Here is a 23,080-nt window from a genome sequence, read left to right on the forward strand (position 1 = left end):
GGGGTAAGGCTTCTATTTTCCTCCCTTTAGCTCTTTCTGTTCAGTCACCAATCTGGGCTCATTACACACTGTGTGCCCGATGCCGTCTGTCCACACTGCCATAGAATGATATTTTCTGAAAGTATGTGTAAACTAAAATATGAAAGCAGAGCAAAACAGAACACGATATTAAGGAAAAGACTATGTCTCCTTATCGTCTACTGAAAATGGAATTCCCTGCTGTGTTGAAAATGCTGCTACATTATTTTTTTTATAAAACCTGTATTATGTTCACAGTTTAAACCTTGAATTGTTCAGAGCAGAGTCTCTTGGATTAAGATGGAATCCTAACTGTATTACTCAAACAGGTTGGGTAACCTTAGGCAAGTCATTTAAATGTATAATGTTCTAATTTTTTATTCTAAAGAATGGCGATTAAATGAATGGTTTCATCAGAGAGTTGCAGTGAGGATTAAAAAAGATAAATCGGATAAAGTAATTAGCAGGAAGTGCTGCATAAATGTTATCTATAGTTATTAGAAATAAATAGAAGTAGAGGGTAGCAGTCAAAAAGGATCGAACAATCAGGTGAAAACAAGCTGGCTTGAGGTATAAACTTGTAAAGTTTATTGAGTTAGGAAAACACAGCAAAGCGGTAGGAATTAGTATGATGGAAGAATATCCCAATATTTGATCAATATAGTAGCTGACATAAATGCTCTTGCAGATGGGGGATAAGTTATAAAAAGATATGTATGAATATGCATATTTATACATATATTTATATCTTATAATATAAAAATATAAGGTATCCCAATAATGTATACACACACTTTGAATAATTATAAATGCGGTGTTTTTTTTTTTAAAACACATTTAATTGTCAAAATTGACCTATCAGCTGTTAAAGTGCATATACATTTTTTTGGGACATGCTGTATAACTAGTTTGTACTGAGCAATATTTTTATATTTTTGCTGAGGTTCTTATAGCTATCTTAATTTGCTTATGAGAGCTGGGATTTTTGAATTTAGGAAAAGTTCTTAGAGCATAAACCCATCTTGTAGTTCAATCTAAACATGGAGAGGTAAGATAGCATATTAGTTAAAAGCACAGGTTGGCAAGGTGACTGAATCCCTGTGTTATCACTTAACTAGCCATATAATTTTAGACATTATAATATTTGAGTGTTATGAGTATTAGCTGGTATTAATGTAAAGCACTTAGTAGCATGTCTGGCACTTAACACGTACCTAATAAATACTATATAAAATTCACATATTAATAAAATGAAAGGTAACAAACTTCTCTATGCCATTGTATAAAATAATTTCATTCTTCTATTAATCTTGTGAGGAAGATATATTAAGCAACATTATTTTCATTTCCTGTATGGAAAACCACACATTCACAAGAATTAAGTGATTTACTTAAATACTTAATGAATGTTTATAGATGGAAATGGATATAGGTGGGATTTAATTCAATTTTTCAACATCATATCTCCTGTTCCTCTTTACCCTATTATGTTACTTCCTATTAAAATGTTAGACTTATTGTAGAACTCACATTTTTATTACCAATCTTTGAGACTGGTCTGATTCTCTGAAACACAGCATCTTTGAATAATTAAAAAGGCTATATATATATATATATATATATATATATATATATATATATCTCCTATATAATAAAAGAGAAACATGGTAATTGGCGTACGACCGCTACCCTTCCCATTGGCTAATCAGGGCAATATGCAAATTAATTGCCAGCCAAGATGGCGGCCGGCAGCCAGGCAGCTTGAAACTAACATGAGGCTTGCTTGCTTCAGTGACAGAGGACTCCAATGTTCCCTGCCTGCCGCTGCAGGCCTCTGACCTGCAACTCTAAGCAACTATGTAACAAATATAGAAGCTAAACAAAACCCCAGAAACCCACTTTAGTCCGCCAGGCTTCAGCCAGCAGGATAGCAACATTGTAAACAAAGGCCAGAAACCACTTTCAGCAGCAGAGACCTAAGAGCTGGAGCCAATCCTCAAAGCTAAAGCTGGCCCAGAATAAAAAAAAGAAAAAGAAAAAAAGGAGCGGTTGGGAGCTTCCGTCACCCGCCAGCCTGAAAACAGTCCTCATCCCCTCACCCAGACTGGCCAGGCACCCCAGTGGGAACCCCCACCCTGAAGGGTGTGTGACCAGCTAGAAACAGCCATCATCCCCTCACCCAGGCTGGCCAGGCACCCCAGTGGGGACCCCCACCCTTATCCAGGACACCTTTCAGGGCAAACCAGCCAGCCCCACCCATGCACCAGGCCTCTATCCTATATAGTAAAAGGGTAATATACCTCCCAGCACCGGGATCAGCGGAGCTGTGAGGCCTCCTGGCACTGGGATCAGTGTGACAGGGGGCAGGGCCCAAACCCCCTGATCGTCCTGCGGCTCTGTGTGTGACAGGGGGCGGGGCCACAACCTCCCTTCGTGACAGGGGAAGGAGCCCCAACCCCCTGATTGGCCCTGCTCTGTGTGTGACAGGGTGCTTTGCCCCAACTCCCCCCCCACCCCCCCCCCCCGCCCGCCACGGGCCCTGCTCTGTGTGTGACGGGGTAGAGCCATAACCTCCCCATCGGCCCTGCCCTGAGTGTAAGAGTGGCGGTGCCCCAACCCCCTGATCGGCCCTGCTCTATGGGTGATAGAGGGCGGTGCACCAACCCCCACCCCACAGGCCCTGCTCTGTGCGTGACAGGGGGCAGCGTCCCAACCCCCTGATAGGCCCTGCTCTGTGAGTGACAGGGGGCAGTGCCCCAACCCCCTGATTGGCCCTGCTCTGTGCATGACAGGGGGTGGGGCCGCAACCTCCCCATCAACCCTGCCTTGTGTGTGACAGGGGATGGTGCCCCAACCCCCCAATTGGCCCTACCCTGAGCATAACTGAGGGTGGCATCACAACCTTCCAATCCGCCCTGCTCTGTGCATGACAGGGGGCGGCGCCCCAACTCCCCAATCGACCCTGCTCTGAGCCCGACCAGGGGCTGCACCTAGGGATTGGGCCTGCCCTCTATCACCTGGGAGTGGGCCTAAGCCAGCAGGTCGTTATCTCCCGAGGGTTCCCAGACTGCGAGAGGGCACAGGCCGGGCTGAGGGACCCTCCTTCCCCCCGAGTGCACAAATTTTTGTGCACCGGGCCTCTGGTATATATATATATATAAATTATATGTTAAATATACACACATACAAATTTTCTGAGATGGATTATGTACTGGTTTTCAAATTTATTTATTCAGAAATAGGGAGATAAATATCTTTTACTTTTACAATTTATCTTATTCCAATTATTTTTACTTGTGATTACTGGAGAAAATCAGATCCAATATTTGTAGACCATACCTAGTACAATGCAAGTTCTAATCCCTATTTTTCAGTTGACACATCACATAGGCTTTCTAATGCAGCCCTTATTTAAGGGCATCACTATTATATTCTTTTGTGAATCCCTGGAGATTCAAGCTCATTATGTTTAGACTAGATTCAAACCTAGGCTGAACAACCAATGAGGAATGTATCCTAAACTAGTTACACAAGAAGCACTGTGTTTTATAAGCAAAATGGTATATTTATTTTTAAAAGTGGACAACTTCCCTATTCACACATAGCAGATGACATCGATAAATGTTTACCATCCAAATTAGGACATTGCAGTAATATTTTCCCCATATGTTTACTTCAGTAACTATATCACAAAATCTCTTTTGAATATCTCCACAGAAATACTGTCAAATGAGAAATGACATTTCTGCATTTGGAACTTAAAATACCTTAGAAACAAAGATCCTAATGCAATGGAATTATTGATAATTGCATTAAAATATGAATATCTTGAAGAAGAAAAGACATAATAGACTTCTTTATCTGTTTTCTTTGCCCTTTCCCTTTTAAAAAAATTAGGTTGAAAAAAATTCCTATTCAACTTTCAATTATTCAAAAACGACTTCACTTTGTGCAGTTTTCATTCTTGTTCACTTTTTCCATTTGACCACTTCACTGCTGTGCAGAAGGGAGAGGGAGGAATTCTGAAATCAATCCCATCTGAATCTTACCTGCCTAGCATGGAAAAGTTGAAAGCCATGGCTAAACTGAGGTTTTAGTATACAGTATTCAGTTCATTGTTTTCACCTTGATTACCCTGTTTATTACTAATACAGACAAATAGGTCTCACAAAAGGATTTTAAGACAGTAATAAATATAGTGTTCAGTCCTAGCCGGTTTGGCTCAGTGGATAGAGCGTCGGCCTTCGAACTGAAAGATCCCAGGTTCTATTCTGGTCAAGGGCACATGCCTGGGTTGTGGGCTCGATCCCCAGTGGGGGACTTGCAGGAGGCAGCCAATCAATGATTCTCTCTCATTATGGATGCTTCTATCTCTCTCTCCATCTTCCTTCCTCTTGGAAATCAATAAAAATATATTTGAATAAATAAATAAATATAGTGTTCAACTTTATTTAATTATAAAAAAAGGATTGTTGAGGAAAGATTGGCTTCAGAAATGAACAGTCACAGTTCATCTGCACTAATAAGCAAAAATCAGAGAATATGGGTGCAGATGTTGGTCTATGGATAGATATGATGGTAACAGTCTATGGAAGTTATCTTCTGAGAGCGTTAATATTCTCAGCGGAGTAGGATGAATAGCCGTGAAGATGGCGATGAAGTGTGGAAGGTTTGAAGACAGAAGAAAACATGTGACATAGTTACCAGAAGAGGAACATCGATGAATAAAAGAAGTTGGGAAGCATGAAGGCTGTACTTAGATGTTGCAATCATGAACTTAAAGTGATACCAACCAGCGTGATTGAGGATTTTCCCCAGTTCCTTTCAGCAATAGGTAGAGTTGGGTGCAGCCAGAGTTATAATTTTACTGAGCATACACAGTGCCATGAGATAAAAGCAAGGGTGTCAAAGGGAGTCATCTAATGATTAAGCATGGCATTTAAGCCATGCAAAAAGGGCAGAGAAAACACCAAAAGGGAAGAAATCCTGAGAAGGTGGTGGCATTGATAGATTGGTGGTTCTGCTGGGGTCAGAGGGTGGCTGGAATAGTAGAAGAAGAGGCATTCTAGAAAGACAGGATGGAGTCAGAAAGTAAATGTTTTCAGTTGCCATTCAATATCTTGATATTCCTGACATGATCTTGATCAGACTCAAGAAAACAATGGTAACTCAGCAAGTGCTAGTTAAATTGCATCTAATTATATTTTTGCATCCATACCTTGAAGCACTGAACTAAAAAACTTTACAAGCATAGAAACATTTGACTTTAGTACAAAGGTTTTAGATTCAAATGAACTTTTCTAAGATGAAAAAGGTAACTCTTTCCATACAAACATAATACAGAAGACTTCCTACAAATACCACATTTTGAATGACTTTGTGCTCTCTTAAATACATTAACATTTATGTTGATTACCTATAAATGTTTATATAAATCAGTACATTTGATAATAGTTATGGATAATGCATTTTGAAATGCTTGTTTATGAATTTCACAGACATATCAACCCAAATAGTTTACTCTGTGATATGAATGCCATATGCTGAAAAAATATCTTAATATTTTGTATAAAGGCCTATGGTTTTTTGCTACAGTTTGCTTCTCCTCTGCTATTCCCAAATTAACCCATTTTGCTGATAAAATAACTGGCTGTCTTATTTTTATTAAAGTCATTTGTTTACGTAGTGATTAGCACCTCCCTAGAGGACAGAAGTTCTCTCACTGCTGACACAGCTGATTCTCATAGCCACTTGGCCTGGAGGTCAAACCCTCCCTGGGATTAGCTACAACAATCAAGGTTTAACTATAAGACTGCGAACAAAGACCACTAGGGGGTGCACCAAGGAAGCATAACAAAATGCGGAGACAAAGAAACAGGACAAAATTGTCAAAGGAAGATATAGAGTTCAGAACCACACTTTTAAGGTCTCTCAAGAACTGTTTAGAAGCCGCCGATAAACTTAATGAGATCTACAAGAAAACTAATGAGACCCTCGATGTTATATTGGGGAACCACCTAGAAATTAAGCATACACGGACTGAAATAACGAATATTATACAGACTCCCGACAGCAGACCAGAGGAGCGCAAGAATCAAGTCAATGATTTGAAATGCGAGGAAGCAAAAAACACCCAACGGGAAAAGCAAAATGAAAAAAGAATCCAAAAATGCGAGGATAGTGTAAGGAGCCTCTGGGACAGCTTCAAGCGTAACAACATCAGAATTATAGGGGTGCCAGAAGATGAGAGAGACCAAGATATTGAAAACCTATTTGAAGAAATAATGACAGAAAACTTCCCCCACCTGGTGAAAGAAATGGACTTACAGGTCCAAGAAGCGCGGAGAACCCCAAACAAAAGGAATCCAAAGAGGACCACACCAAGACACATCATAATTAAAATGCCAAGAGCAAAAGACAAAGAGAGAATCTTAAAAGCAGCAAGAGAAAGAAACCCAGTTACCTACAAGGGAATACCCATACGACTGTCAGCTGATTTCTCAACAGAAACTTTGCAGGCCAGAAGGGAATGGCAAGAAATATTCAAAGTGATGAATACCAAGAACCTACGACCAAGATTACTTTATCCAGCAAAGCTATCATTCAGAATTGAAGGTCAGATAAAGAGCTTCACAGATAAGGAAAAGCTAAAGGAGTTCATCAGCACCAAACCAGGATTATATGAAATGCTGAAAGGTATCCTTTAAGAGGAAGAGGAAGAAAAAGGTAAAGATACAAATTATGAACAACAAATATGCATCTATCAACAAGTGAATCTAAGAATCAAGTGAATAAATAATCTGATGAACAGAATGAACTGGTGATTATAATAGAATCAGGGACATAGAAAGGGAATGGACTGACTATTCTTGGGGGGGAAAGGGGTGTGGGAGATGTGGGAAGAGACTGGACAAAAATCGTGCACCTATGGATGAGGACAGTGGGTGGGGAGTGAGGGCGGAGGGTGAGGCAGGAACTGGGAGGAGGGGAGTTATGGGGGGGGAAAAAGAGGAACAAATGTAATAATCTGAACAATAAAGATTTAATTAAAATAAATAAATAAATAAAGTCAAAAAATATTTTGTATAAAAAGAAGGGAAAATATATTTACGAGACATTAATGTGATATTTTAATTATGATACCAACTTTTAGAATGCTTTTCAATTTTAAGAAGGCAGGCAGTTTTTGTATGTATAAATGGAAGTATATTTAGAAGCAGAAAGAATGAAATTTATTGAGAAAATGTTATAATCACTTTATTCCACTTTCACAATAATTTTATAATGTGGTTTATTATTCTCTTTAACTTATGAAGAAACTGAGCCTCCAGGACTAGCCAGGACTTGAAAACAGGCCAACCTTATTCCACACATTATTATACTAGCTGCCTCTACTAAATCTAGGATTTTAACTACTTTTGGGTATATATTTTAGCTATTCAAGATTGACAATGCAACACTTATAACAAAGCACTACATATTGCATTTGTTTCCAACATACTCTGCAGGTATCAAATACAACGGAAACTCTGAGTGTGATGCACACTGAAAGTTGACCATGTAGCTCCTACGGGGGCATTGTAAACTGCTTTTGTTCTATAATTATTGGGTCAAATTTCAGATAGTATGTATTTTCTGGAACTTTGAGGGTAATGTTCAGGTAATAAAGTTCTTTCTTAATTTAACATGTTGCTAACAAGTGTCATAAGCCAAGTTCAAGATCTTTGTAAACTTTATATATAGTTCAACAGATAGCAATTAGAAGGAACAAGGAGAAAGGAGGGGCTACTCGAAATAGCAGGCTGTCAATATGAAGAGAGTATAACTGATGGTCTGATTATAAAGGTGGTGAGGGGAAAACTATGAAGTTAATAGCAGAATTCTTAAATTATACCAATCTATTTTGTGTAGAGGCAAGCTACACATACAAAAAGGAAGTTCAAAAACACAACTTATGATGAACTCAAGTCAAGCTGGAAAAGTTCAATTGCATTAATTACACTTATTTAACAAAAATAATGTGATGTGGATAATCTTTTAATAATGTCCATTAAGAATGATTCACATAAAATAAAATTTTTGATGTTTAAAAGGATAAGCTGTAATCTTATTTTGTGTATTAGCCCACATTCCCCAAGGAATTTTTGGCATATGAGACAATGCTCTACTGAATAGTAAGTTCTGATTAGAGAGGAAATTCATAGGGGCAATATGTTATATAGGAGGAAGAAAAAGCATCCAGCAATTAGGTTAGCAAATTTGAGAGAAACCGTACAGGTCTGTCATATCTTTAAAAGGGTGAGGAAGAGAGAGGGAGACAGGGAGGGAGGCAGGAAGGGAGGGAGGAAGGGTGGGAGGGAGGGAAAAAGATTAGGGATAGAGATGAAGAAGAAGGAGGAGGAGGAGGAGGAGGAGGAGGAGGAGGAGGAGGAGGAGGAAGAGGAGGAGGAGGAGGAGGAAGAGGGGGAGGAGGAGGAGGAGGAGGAAGAGGGGGAGAAGGAGGAGGAAAAAGAGCTAACGGTTTCCTGCAAAGATTCTGCCCCCTGTAGTGGACTTATAAAGAGAAAAATCAAAGGCAGGTAACATAGTCAATAATCTGAGACAGTTATGCAACTGATTCTGCCTTAAAGACACATCTAGAGAAAAATTTGAGAGGTCTTTATGGCCTTGACCAACAAGTTCATTCCCAGAAGAATGAATCTGATTTAGTTAAAATGACACCAGACTCCTTCCCCCACACTCTCTCTGCTTCAACAGCAATCCTTTATTTTAAATAAGTCACTATTATATAAAAGAAACTGTTTAATAATCTTACTTCACATTTGACTAATAATTTTATCCTTCATTATCAATTAACCACTTTATTGAGCACGTACTATGCCTATACTTTGAAAATGGCTATTATGGATCTAGAAACAGTGTAACTAATGTGCAGCAGTTCTCATCTGGCTTTCAGGAGTTTACACTGAAACTGGGAGGGAGCATGGCCTTGTGGAGAGAGGGCTCACCATGCTTCAATACCAGTTCAATTTTGTTCTCTTACAGTTTTCTAGGGTTCACAGCGACACAGAAGACAGCTTAATCACTCAGCTCAGAAAAGGCTCCGCTGCGACTCTAGGGAAATGTACCAGTCTAGGTGAAGCCCAACACAGACTTCAGAAAGATGAGGGGGTGAGAGCAACTTCTTTCTTCCTTATATTTAGGTATATTGCCTGGCTGTAAACTCTATCATCCCATGGAGTAAGTGTTAATAACATACTTAAGCATTATTTGTTGATTGTATTTGCTGATAAAGACATTGGAAAGAGTTAAAAGTCCTGGCACAAGGCTGAGAAGGTGGCAACAGATCAGACTGGGTTTGTGTTGCCATCCAATTCAGTAACAGAAACGGAGGGAGTCCATCCAGGCTTACTGTAACACTATGATCTTGGACATATGTAGAAAAGAAGTCTTATAGCAAGGGAAGTGTTAGTGATTTTCAGATAAATAACACATTAAGAGTGCTGAAAGTCAGACATTTAATAGGGCAAAATAATAAGCTTTGCTCTAAACAAATGGCCTAATGAGTTGCCAAACACCAAAGAGCATATTTATTGCTAATTGAGAACAGATGCCTGGTAACGTGTTCTCCCAATTCACCTAAGGCATCCCCCCCAAATATATATATATATATATATATATATATATATATATATATATATATATCCAGCAGAGTGTCTATTCTTAATATGCTTAACATTTAAAATATTTTTTATCATTTAACTGGTTGCTCATATGTTTTCTCAAATGTGTTTGAGAGAAACTCCCTTTCTTTACTGGAAATTGAGGGTATTATTTGTCTTTAGTGTTTTGCATGCATTTGGGGGAAGGGGAGGAATAATTGGCAAGCTGGTAAAACACATAATAATGCCTTCAACTCTGATTGCCTTTCATTACAACTAACAATAGTAATTTTGCCCACTATGATGCTTTTAAAATCTATTCTTGTATAGAAATAAGTTTTAGAGGATAAGAGAAAAATCACTTAATTGCTGCAGAATTAGGAAGGGTTTTCACATTAGTTCATTTTCATTAAAGTCATTTAATTACAGTGTCATAGTCGCTCTGAACTATGACAAATCAACATTCATACTTAAAACTGAATCACCAGCTAATTAAACCTTGTCATTCATTATTTTGCTTTATCATATAAAACAATTTACTCCGTTATGGCCATGAATCAGCTCTTTAAACAGGCAGAGACTATTTATTCAGAGATCACTCTATATAAAATGCATTCATCACAGATGGACATGGGCTTCTATTTAACTACTGAATTAAGATATGCATAATAAAGGATAAAAGATGCATTGGTATGAAAAACTGATGCATTCACCCATGGATTGTTGCATGTAATTTGAGGATTAGAAAGACTTAAGAGAGAAAGGGTAATTTACAGATATTTCTCTCTCTCTCTCTATTTATATATGTATATATGTATATACATATATAAATAGAGAGAGAGAGGGGGGAGAGAGAGAGAGAGAGAGAGAGAGAGAGAGAGAGAGAGAGAGAGAGAACAGAATCTTTTACTGAACACAAGAGGTTGAAATCTCATTTTCTAGTTCATTTTTTTTTTCCAGTTCATTAGGTGTGTTTAGTGTTCCAAGTAGGCAAATGTTCCAAGCACTGAGTGTTTTCAATGTTTCAAGTATGCAAAAATTAAGAAATAGCATTTGTCCTTAAAAATGCATACTGTAATGGAGGATAAATTATATAATTATTGGATTCCTAGCCTGAATTCAATAATAAGAGAATATGTATTTATATTATAAGAAGCAATGTACATAGGGTGTCCGAAAAATGTATACACAGTTTAACAGCTGATAACTGTTAAATGAAAATGAAAATAAACACTGCCTTTATAATTATTCAAAGTGTGTGTATACATTTCTTGGGACACCCTGTATTTTAACAATTGACCATATACTTGGCTACAATGTGAAAGTCAATAAATAATGAGAAATTAATATCATCCTGACCATACAGTCTGCAACGTATCTCAATAAAAATGTGAAAACTACAAAAAGCTTTAAATATAAGTGGACTAACAAGCAAAATAGAGGCTGACTCATAGACTGACAGCTGTCAGGTTGGGGAGAGTTTGGGGCTGGGGGCAGCAGGGGGGAGAGGTAGAGGGATTGAGCAAAAAAGAAAATAAAAACTCATGAATGCAGACAACAGTGTGGTGATTGCCAAGGGGAGGGGTATTACAGGGGGTACAGGGGGAATAAATGGTGATGGGAGGAGAACTCACTTGGAGTAGTGAACACACAATACAGTGTACAGATGATGTGTGGTGGAATTGTGCACTTGAAGTCTGTATAATTTTGTTCACCAGGAAAATAAGTACATCCAATGGCAAAAAGTATATATTGGAATAATAAAAACAACTGAATAAACCCTAAGAAAGAACAGGAGTCATAATAAAAATAGCTGTAGTAGGAAGTAAAAAAGTAGAAATTAATAATTGGAAAATAAACCAATAATCAACCAATAGAGAAACTAGTAAGACAAACGAGTATTTAAACAATTAGTAGAGTAGAAAATCCTCTGGCAGGGTGACTCTAATAAAATGTATAAAAGACTTTCTTGAGAAAAATTGAAAACTTCATTGCAAGACATAAAATAAAACCTAAATAAGGGTAAATGTTTGTGGATTACAATACTTACTATCACAAAAATATAAATTCTTCCCAAATCAATCTTTAAATTTAAGCCAATTAAAAAAAAATTCCAACAGATTATCTGTAAACCTCAACAAGTTGAGCCTAAAATATACATGGAAGAATTGAATACTAAGAACAGCAAGATATATTTGAAAAAGAAAAGAAAGGAGAACTTGTATTATCAGAGATTAAAACTCAATATTATGTTTTAGTAATTAGAACAATATGCTATTGGCACAGGAACAGGCAAATAAGCCAATGATGCAGGAGGGGGAGTTTAGAAAAATGTCTTTTGTATGTAAAACAGGTAGAATTATAAATTAGTGAAAAACAAAAGACTATTTAATAAGTGTTGCTGAAACAATTAATCATCTTTTCATATAGAGTTTTTATCTTATATAGCACAAAAAATAAGTTTTAAGTGAATCAAAGGCCTAAATGTAAAAAGAAACTAAAAGTTTGAGAAGAAAATATAGACAATATCCTTATGATATTTGGGTAGGAAAATTTTTATTAAATAAGCTATGAAAATACAGAATATAAAGAGAAGAGTGATAAATTTTAATACATTAAAATGTCAACTTCTCTATAGCAAATGGCATCTCAAGCAAAGTGAAAAGACAGGCCACAGGTTGGAAGATGATATTTGTAACTCATTTAACCAAGGGACTGATGTCCACATATATAATAAACAATCCAAAATAAAAATGTACCAAAAAGGACAATTTGTAGAGAAAGATACCTTACATTTGCCAATAAGAAGAAAAAAAAATCCAGCTCCTCTAGTGATTAGGGAAATATAAATTAAAATATTGAGCTACTCTTCCATCTGATTGAGCAACATTTAAAATATTTAATAACTGCAAGTGTTGGCAAAGATATAAAGCCGTTGGAATTTTTACTTTGCTTGTACAATTAGATCCACATTGGTCACCCAGGACAGATTTCAGAAACATAATGTGGAATAAAAAACTTGCAAAACTATATGTACAATGTATTAGTACTTCACTGAAATTTTAAACATACTAACTCTGAGAGGGAGGAAGTGACAATGAGAATTTACAAGGTTCTGTAAGATTTTTTTAAATATATTTTATTGACTTTTTTTTACAGAGAGGAAGGGAGAGGGATAGAGAGTTAGAAGCATTGATGGGAGAGAAGCATCGATCAGCTGCCTCCTGCACACTCCCTACTGGGGATGTGCCTGCAACCAAGGTACATGCCCTTGACCGGAATCAAACCTGGGACCCTTCAGTCCACAGGCCGACACTCTATCCACTGAGCCAAACTGGTTATGGCAAGTTTCTGTAAGATTTTATTTATTTATTTTTTAAAAAACTAGAATGTGATATCCAAAATAAATGTTAATATTTTAATCTCATGATAGGCACATTGTGGTCTCATTATTTTCTTCATGCTTAAAATGCTTAACAGCTTAAATATGAAGACTATTTAACTATTTTAATATAACTGTCAAATGTTTTTTAATACTGAATTGAATTTTAAATGATGAAAAAGATTGAGCCAGGTAAAAGAGTGTGAAAGATAATTTAGGCAGAGAAAATAATAGAGAGTCATGGAGATGGTGACTGCATTAAATATTTAAGTACCTTGACCATAGGTTAAAAAATGTAAATCACCTTTGGTGAGATGGGAGGATAGAATTGTGAGGACTTGCTGTGTTAGGGAGCCTACACTCTATCCTGGGTCAGTTGAAGAGTCTTAAGTAAATATAACCTGGTAATATTTGCAATGTGTAAAGATTGCTAAAGCTACTTTGTAGAGAAATGTGGTGGCAATAATGGGGATGGGGAGACCAATTAGGAGGCTATTTAAGTAGTCTAGGAAAATGAAAGAGAGTAAATTAAAATTGTATGGGATCAGAAAGAAGAAAACAGACTTGACTATACATGTATTTTGAAGGTATATTTGGCAGGATTTGGTGACTGAATGCATATGGTAGACAGAATGCATATGGTACCTGTGTGGATAATAGTAACATTAGCAGAGAGCTGGATAATGGAGAAAAAGCAGACTGGGTGGATGATGAGTTTGGTTTTAAATATATTATGTCTGGGGTGTTTGTGGAACATATTATAGTTATGTTCAGCATGCAGGTGGCTATATCAGTCTAAAGCTCAAGGGAGAGGTCAAAGCTTGACATGAAGTAGTCACTATCCCAAGGACCAAGGATATAAAAAAATATTGCTACATGAAAGATTAAAGCTGATTTTCGTGGTTACTCATTACTTACTGCAGTGTCATTTCTATATTTTCCAGCACTCAGTCACAACACTTAACATGTCCTCAGTATAAGAGGTGAAGTCCGTAGCCTACATAGGGTCTTTAAGATAAAGAGTTGTATGGAAAACACACTTAATTCTTGTATTATTATTTATTAAATATTTCATTATCTTCTATATAAAGAACTGTCAACCTACTTTTGCCCCACCCTGTATAAATGCACATCGAATATTTTAAAAGAATGCTTCTGTATAATGTTATTAACCTGCCAAACATTTACTGAGCACTAGTATGTATGCTGGGTAAGGTGTTAGTGGTTTCAAATAGAGAGATCAATAAAATAGTCCCTGATTTCCAGGGTTTCACAATCTAGTCAAATATATAGGGATATATAGATATTAAATTACAAAGTGAGATAAGTTCAAAGCAAAAACACACACACAAGGCAGATCATAGGAAGTAGCAATCAATTCTGCTTGTGTACAGGCAAATTTCCCAGAATAAATGGCATCTGAAACACCTTTTGAAAGGTGAAGATGACCCTGTCTGCTTAATGAGGAGCAGCAGAGGGGAGGCAGGAATATTTTGAAAAGAGAAAAAAAAAACAGAGTTCCTTGTGTCACAAATAAATAGCCGATGCATTTGGGAATTGCCTGTGGATGAAATGGAAGGTAGAAAGGATAGCTGGGGATGTGGTGGGAGAGGTAGATGAAAGCTAGTCACCTAAATTATGTAGATATCTTTCTGCACTCAATAGTTCACTTATTCAAGGTTTTATTATAAAATAGTATCTCTCAATGATAAAAGGAAAAATTGTGAATTAAGGTGGCAAATGGAAGAATTGAAAATGAAAAGTAAAGATTGGAGGCCACAAGGACAACCAAGGTCAGCTTTAAACTCAGCCTCCAGATGAGTTAGTTCATTGTATGGAGTCACTCATCAACTTCAGGCACATTTCAGGCAAATTCTTACCAGATTAAGTAGTACTTAAATGAGTGTGTCTGAAAATTAACATTCTGTTTCTGCCTCAAATACCAATACTGATAGTGGTATTCTCTCATGATATTCTCCCGTGTCTTGACTCTTTTCCACCAGGGCTATTCCAGCCTTGCTAACTATGATGCTGCACTTAATGTTCTATCTGCTCCTTTTGCACTTGACAGATCCCCAAAGGATGTATTATGCTCCTTAAGTAACTGTCAAGGTCTCTGCCATAGAAGTCAGTGACAGCCTTTTAAGGTATGATTTCTGAAATGGGTCCTGTGTTAAAATCTTTCACCGTCTGTGTAACTTCCAGCAATGGCTCACTTAACCTTTTGTCCTGTACTAACTCCGCAGAGCGGCTTGCCATGTCTTGCATGTCGTTTTGCGTAAATATTTCCAGAATATACAGACTATAAACATAGCTAAAAGTCCCTAAATAATACTCATAAGGACTTTTTAAGGATGCTCACAGACTTAAGTTCCCCAAATCTCATATTTATCAGGAGTTGTGTGTTTATACTTGGTGATGAATTTTTTCTGATCCTCTTTAAGATAGATTTCCAGCCAAACCTTCCTGAAGATATGGTATATTTCTCCATCCTATATTTCTCAGAAATTAAAATTTGAAAATAGCACTTAATATGTGAATGTATGTAAATAAATAAGCAGTATTAGTTGTTAATAAAGTGCAGAAATACCAATCCATTTAAATATGTGGCCTGTAAATCTAATCTTAAAACAATAAAGGTAGAACTTAATGTCATCTTTTAGCGGGCCTAAGTCTAGTCAGCCGTGGGCAAACTACGGCCCGCGGGCCGGATCCGGCCCGTTTGAAATGAATAAAACTAAAAAGAAAAAAGACCGTACCCTTTTATGTAATGATGTTTACTTTGAATTTATATTAGTTCACACAAACACTCCATCCATGCTTTTGTTCCGGCCCTCCGGTCCAGTTTAAGAACCCATTGTGGCCCTCCAGTCAAAAAGTTTGCCCACCCCTGGGACTGTAGCTGCTATTCTCTAAGTCTGCATATAGTCCTTTTAAAATTGTTTTCCTGAAAACACTCTAAGTGGTAAGATAAGTTGGATAGAAGAAAGTGTGTGTCCACTGTTTGTATTCTGACTGCTTCCTTCAAATGAAATGCTCTCCTTTATCCAGATGCTACCATGCTTCATGGAAATGCTCAGGCTACATCTTTTACTTGAATTCTTCTCTAATAATAAGGCAGCCTTAATTAATCTTTCTATTCTATAAGAATTTGCAATTGTAATTTGTGCTATGTAATTAAACATTTCATTGTAGTGTTTTTTATGATATTCACTGATTACTTACAGGGGTTATTCCTCTTTCCCCGGTGACACTAAACTTCTCTATGACTCTCATAGACTTACACTCTAGAGATCTCACTAGCTATTCACACTGGTACATTTTAACAAGTGTTCCATGTTCATCCAGAATAACCTTTCATTCAAGAACTCATTTAATCATTATGTGTTGAGATCCTACAATGTACCACACACTGTTTTAAGCAATACAGATACACCACTAACAAACACAAAAAAATTTGAGACAGCATTGTAGAGAGCCCCTGGGAAGGCACATGGGCATTTCTTTCATTATTGTCAGCTCAAGCAAGTGGCATTGGCAAAGCCAAGTCTGGAAACACGTTTTGCCAAAAGGCAGGAGTGTTGTCAGCTTGACCTTCAGCCCAGGTGCCAGGGCGTGGGTTTTGTTATTTAAATCCAGCCAAGCAGCAGGAATGAATACGACTCAGGCCCACCCAAGAATGCAAATAATCTCCTTGGTCTTGACTTTTAGTAAAACTTGCTGTTTTTTTGCCTTATAAAATACATATGCTGTATTGGCTCAGAGTCACTGTCTTTGTCCTGATCCCGGTCAGAGGACAGTGGTCCCACCGCGCTCCAGCTTTTCCCTTTCATCTCTGCGTCTGTCTCTTTCTTTCATTTTTCTCAATCCCCAGCCTCCCCTACTCAAGAACCGGACCGCTCTCTAGCCAAGCTGGACGCGAGAGAGACATATTTACACATCATTGAATTTTAATTCTAGTAAGAGGAATCCAGAAAATACATAAATGATGTAAATATATAGTATATCAGTTTCTCTCATAGATATTATTAAGAAAATAAAGGTAGAAAGAAATAGGGTTTGCTTCTAGGGAGTAACAATGGAAAGATCTTAATATTAAACAGGACAGTCCAGGAATTCTTAGAAATGCCATAGTTAATGTGATCAAGAAATTTTCCTAGTGTCCTTAACAGATTAAATTAAGGTCCCTATTTACCTAGAATCAAGCCAATCTTATCCAACTTTTATTTTTTTTAGGGTGCTTAAATTAATTTTTTCTTTTTTTAAAACAGCTCCATTAAGGTATAATTGATACACAAAAAACTGCACATATTTAATATGTGCAATTTGATGAGTTTTGGATATATGCAAACTCCAGTGATCCCATCACTACAATCAAGTTAATAGACACATCCAACATTTCCCAGTTTCCTGTGTCCCCTGGTTGGTTTTATGTTTCTTCTCCTTTGTTTTTTACTTCATGAGTGAGTGATGTGTGTGTGTGTGAACACTTAACAGAAGTTACATTTTTAACAAATTTTGAAGTTCACAAGATCATACTGTCAATTATAAGCATTCTGGGGGTTTTGATATGTTTTATTGATTTTTTACAGAGAGGAAGAGAGAGGGATAGAGAGTTAGAAACATCTATGAGAGACAAACATTGATCAGCTGCCTCCTGCACACCCCCTACTGGGGATGTGCCCGCAACCAACCAAGGTACATGCTCTTGACCGGAATCGAACCTGGGACCTTTCAGTCCACAGGCCAATGCTCTATCCACTGAGCAAAACCGATTAGGGCTATAAGCACTATGTTTAACATCAAGTATATCTCCAGTCCATTATGATGTCTGAAAGAAAGGATTTATTATTTTATTTTTATAGAAAATACCCCTGGTCCTTCACCACATACTGAGAATGAGGTAAACAGTATAAAGGCAGTAAAATATTCTAAAATAGATTAAATAATATATCTAAATGCAAAGGGAAATCAGGCACACCAGTAAGAAAAGGGGAGAGAGGTTTTCTGTCATTAACTGATAAAGTAAGTTTTAACTTTTCAATAAAGTTAACTTAGAGTTGCAACAAAATAAAAGAAAAAGTATCATACCATTTTCTAAGAGAAAACATTCAAACATATTTTCAGTAAAAATTATTTAGAGATGAGATGAAATCTTACCATTTTTACTGATGTCGAGTTCTTTAAGGTTAACTAAACTAGCAATGGTGGTTGGCAGACTTGAAAGGTCATTGTCAGGAATACTTAGTTTTCGTAGAGCTTGACAGTTGAACAATTGCTGTAAAAAATAATGATTAATTAGAACTCAATTTGGTTAAATCCATTCATATATAAACTCAGTAACAAAACTCATCTTTATAAATGTGGTAGTGAAAGGGCCAGCTACACACTCTCACCTTCTTCCACCCTGAAATTCTCTATTGTTTTCAGAATGTTTTCCATCCCCATGTTAGTACCTCACTCTTCTCTGCTGCTTAGATTCAAAACCCAAAGTATTCTACTTTTCCTCCTTCTGTTTACCATTAATGTCCAATTTGCCACTGACCCTATAGATTTTCTTCTTTGAAATAATTCCTGGAGTTGTCCCTTCTTTTTTATTCCCTCAGCTATAAGATTACCTCAATTCTCTTTTCCTGTCACTATGTTAGATTTCAGAAAGTAGCACTTCAATGTAATCATTTTGAAGAATTGTTTATATGACATGCAAGAATTGATATATATATATATATTTGAGTACATGAGCTCACATTTCTTTGTTTCCCCCTACACTGCTCATAAATATCTAATAAATGAAACATATAACCTCTGATACTTGGTGAAAACTAGTGATTGGTTAATTTCTGCCATCAGTCTAAAGTACTAGGTGGGGAAATATGTAAAGTGAAAGCTACGGTTCTCAAATCCAGCATGCTTATAATCACTGGTGGGTGGAGGTGCTTGTTTAAAATGTGATTGTTGCACTCTACCCAAAGACATACTGATATAGTGGGTCTGGGATGGAAGTCAACATCTGTATTTAAAAATATATTTATTTATTTCAGAAAGGAAGGGAGAGGGAGAGATAGAAACATCAATGATGAGAGAGAATCATTGATCGGCTGCCTCCTACATGCCCCACACAGGGTTTGAGCCCGCAACCCGGGCATGTGGCATGTGCCCTGACCGGAAACAGAACTTCGACCTCCTGGTTCACAGGTCGACACTCAACCACTGATGCACACCCAGTGGGCATCAACATCTTGTATTTTAAACAAGAACTCGAGTGATCTGGTTATTCTGATGTGTGTGTTTACAGTACCATATTTTGGGAAACAAGATTTTTTAGCTATGTCCATCTTATCTTGATTACTCAAGATATGAACAGCTGGGACAGAATTTTTATTCTTTTCTGGAAGAATTATCTTAATGAGATCCTTTCTGTTTGACATTCCTAATTATGTTTTGCTAAATTTCCACAGATGAAGTCTTTGGTATCCATGACGATGCAATTGGCCCAGAGTACATTTAACTACCACTTGTTCTTACATGTAATTCATTATTTATAGGCAGAAATGATGTAAGCCATAGTTATTATTTCTTAACTCACAAGTTCTTTTAAAAAATAGATTGTACTGGTTGATACTTAAGATGAAATATATATTTTCTTGCTTTTGGTTAGTCACTTGTAGCTCCTTACATAGATTATTTGCAATACTTCGTGTAGTGCTAGAATTTCAATATGCTGTACAGAAATGTTGCTACTATTTCTTAATAACAGTTAACAATGTAAGTTTGATAGTTCCTATTAACAGCCAATTTTCCTTTAAAAATAGAAAAATGTCTACACTCATGGTAAAAGTTAACTAAATTTTTGTCCAGTTTATATCATCCTGCAAGGATTATTACATCTATATGCAATGTAATATTATAAATTCATAGATCTAAGGTTATAAATTCATAGATTTTTAAAAATCAACTGCCTCATGACTGTTGTTGGTCAAGTGTAGTAACTATTCTTTAGTTAAAAGATTATTATAACCATTTTATGCCAAATTTAGACAACTAAATTTCAAAAGAGAAAGGCTTTTGTTCTGTTTTTGAAATTTAAGTCTCATCATCTCAACTAAATTCTCATTTTTTCCCATAAATTAAAAAATATATTCCTGCATTTTTCTCTAACTTTAAAAGAGAAAGTTAGGAACCATGTTAGGAACAAAATATATGAAAAATTTTCAATACCCTATTACACAGAGAATCCAAGACTTCTCTGGTATGGAGGCTAAGAGCATGGTGTTTGTAATCAGACTGATGTGGGTTCAATCCCCACTCATCTACTTATTAGCTGTATGGTCTTGGGAAAGTTGCTTAACATCCCTGAACCCTATCAATTTCCTCCTCTGTAAAATGAGGACAATAACATTACCTAACTTAAATGAGTTACTATTATTCATCAATTCTAAGTTCTGCATTTTTTACATATTAACATCTTTGATATTTGGGAGGCATATTACAATCAAGAGCAAGTTCCAATTTTTAAGGAGTGTTTCTTAGTGCTACTACAATAATGATGTCTTATAATCAATGGCCTTGATTTGATGAAATGAATTACTTGTGAACATGTAAAACTGATTGGCACATAGTAAGAGTTGATAACTATTAGGCATTATTAATATTTATATATATGATACAGAAGCACATCTCTCTATATAACCTATTTCTTATTTTCTAGATGATGAGGTCTTTGAAGGTAGAAGTCATATCTAATTCATCTTGGTAGCAATCTGTTTCACCTTTGCCTATACCCAAGTTATTAGCATAGTACATAGTGTGTGCTTAATAAGTATATTTTACCAAATACTTAGGTAAGTTGAGGGAAAATGAGTAAAGTCTTAAGTTCTAACTGAAAGCAGTACCTCACTGTATTAGAAGTTTCAGAGAGGTAACAATCTTGTGGAATTTAATTTAATAATCAAAGTGAACTTCTGAATGTGAGTTATGATGTTTATAACTTGGAAAGAAATTAAAGAGATATTTTAATGATTCCTTCAAGATTTAAGCTTTGAATGAAAATGAAGTCAAGGATGATTATGAAATAACCATAATTCTTCAATATAGTATAAAATAGCAAATTAATTAATTACTAATTAGAGTAAGACTGTTAATGTTTATAGTTACCCTGCCTTTCACTTGGTATTGAAATTTCACATTTCAAAAACAGTGAAGTTGTTTTGAGTCTTGAAATATTTGTGTATTAAAGGTCTTTTTCTGGGGCTAATGGAAGCAATTTAAACTCTGACAGAAATTGGTTTGTGAAGAGCATGCAATTTAAATTACTGACTCAAGAAAGAAATGGTTAGGTGTTTACTAAGAGAGCTGACAAAAAGAGAAAGGCCTGAAGATTGAAAATAAAAACACATTTGAGCAAAAAATGTATATCCTAAAAGGAATTATGCATTCATCCATGGAAAACCATTAATTGATACCTGCTACAGGCTAGAGACACTATGCCAAGTACGAGAGGCACAAAGTAAACAAGCAATAGCTATTGATCTCAGATTGCTTACAAGTTAATATTCAGACAACTACTACAGTGGGAAAAATGCCAAAGTAAATATTAGGTATGGTAAAAACACACGGGTAGGATATCTGTACCAGATTATGTTCATGGTGGTGGTGGGGTTGACTCATGAAAGTATTCCCGAGAGAGGTGATGAAAAAATGGATCACCAAAAAGCCAGCGCAAGTAAGCAGATGAGGAATAATACTGCACCTTTCTTGTAGCATCTAAAGATACTCCCATTCAAAATATGCATACCTCAAACTAGTTTCAGAAATTTACTTGATATATGCAGAGACTTAGATTTTGGAGTGAATGCTCTGAGTCTACAACAGTTACATGCATTTAAAATAAATTTATGGAATACTAATTATATGCTAATGGTAGACATTTAGCACTGAAAATGAAAAATAAAAGATATTGCCAATTTCTGTCCTCGGCAGTATGGTGGACAAAATCGTCAAAGAAAAGCCTTTCAGTGCAACAAAACCACACACACATTAATTTTTCCAATTTGTGGTATGTAAAATGGTAACACCTTTTGTAACAAATTACTAATAAAATGGAATATGTTTTCTTGTTTTATTCATTTGAAAACATATTCTGGATACTAATTTTTGGACAGTTCTCTCAATATATGGCTCAACATTCCATTCTTTTTATGTTATCTATATATATATATAAAAACTTAAGTGACCATCACCACAGGTCTACTGAAACCAGTCTCTATGATGCACACTGACCACCAGGGGGCAGATGCTCAACGCAGGAGCTGCCCACTGGTGGTCAGTGCACTCCCACAGCAGGAATGCCACTGGGCTAACCGCTGACAAGCGCAGCTGAGGCAGCATGAACCTCTCCCACCTCCGCTGCAGAGTTACAGAGGCACAGTATCCCGCCTGGCTCGGGCTCCTCCCTGGCCGCCTGCCTGCTTCGCACACTGCTACATCCCCCGAGAGGTCCTGGATTGCGAGAGGGCCCAGGACAGGCTGAGGGACCCCACCTGTGCATGAATCCCTGCACTGGGCCTCTAGTCTTTCAATAAAAAGACATTTATAATAGTCAAATTTATCTGTTTTAATATGTGCACATGGTCTCCAGTTTTTTTCTTCCTGAAAGTCTTCATGCTTTGATTTGCCTCATGTAGAATTTATTTTTGAGTATGATATGAAGTAAGGGTCCTTTCTTTTCCTTTTATCGATGACCAGTTGTTCTGGCTCCATTTTAAAAACAGCACCTTGTCTCTCTACTGATTTGCAGGACAAGTTCTATTGTACACCCGATTTCTACATAAGTATGGGTCCATCTCTGTACTTTCTATTTCTGTCCATCTCTCATTCCGGCTGGGTCCTTTGAACTCTATGGCTGGGAGATGTGCTTGAGCCAGAGAAGAAGGGGAAGGGAAGTAAGAGAATGCCTGGGGAAGGAAGAAAAGGCTCAGCCAGGGTTTGTGAGGGAGGGGTAGTTCTGTGAGCAGACGGT

The 23,080-nt window shown here is 36.8% G+C and overlaps 1 protein-coding gene across 2 annotated transcripts in view; it reads right to left on the minus strand.

Annotated features, from left to right (window-relative positions):
* Positions 1 to 23,080, minus strand: part of LRRC7 (leucine rich repeat containing 7) — a 495,371-nt gene that overhangs the window by 279,515 nt on the left and 192,776 nt on the right. For both annotated transcript variants that reach the window (XM_059689215.1, XM_059689216.1), the window contains one exon: positions 18,223 to 18,340. In XM_059689215.1, the coding sequence (XP_059545198.1) occupies positions 18,223 to 18,340 (118 nt within the window). The remainder of the gene's footprint in view (positions 1 to 18,222; positions 18,341 to 23,080) is intronic.

The sequence above is a fragment of the Myotis daubentonii genome, chromosome 3, assembly GCF_963259705.1.
Source record: "Myotis daubentonii chromosome 3, mMyoDau2.1, whole genome shotgun sequence".
Classification (NCBI taxonomy): domain Eukaryota; kingdom Metazoa; phylum Chordata; class Mammalia; order Chiroptera; family Vespertilionidae; genus Myotis; species Myotis daubentonii.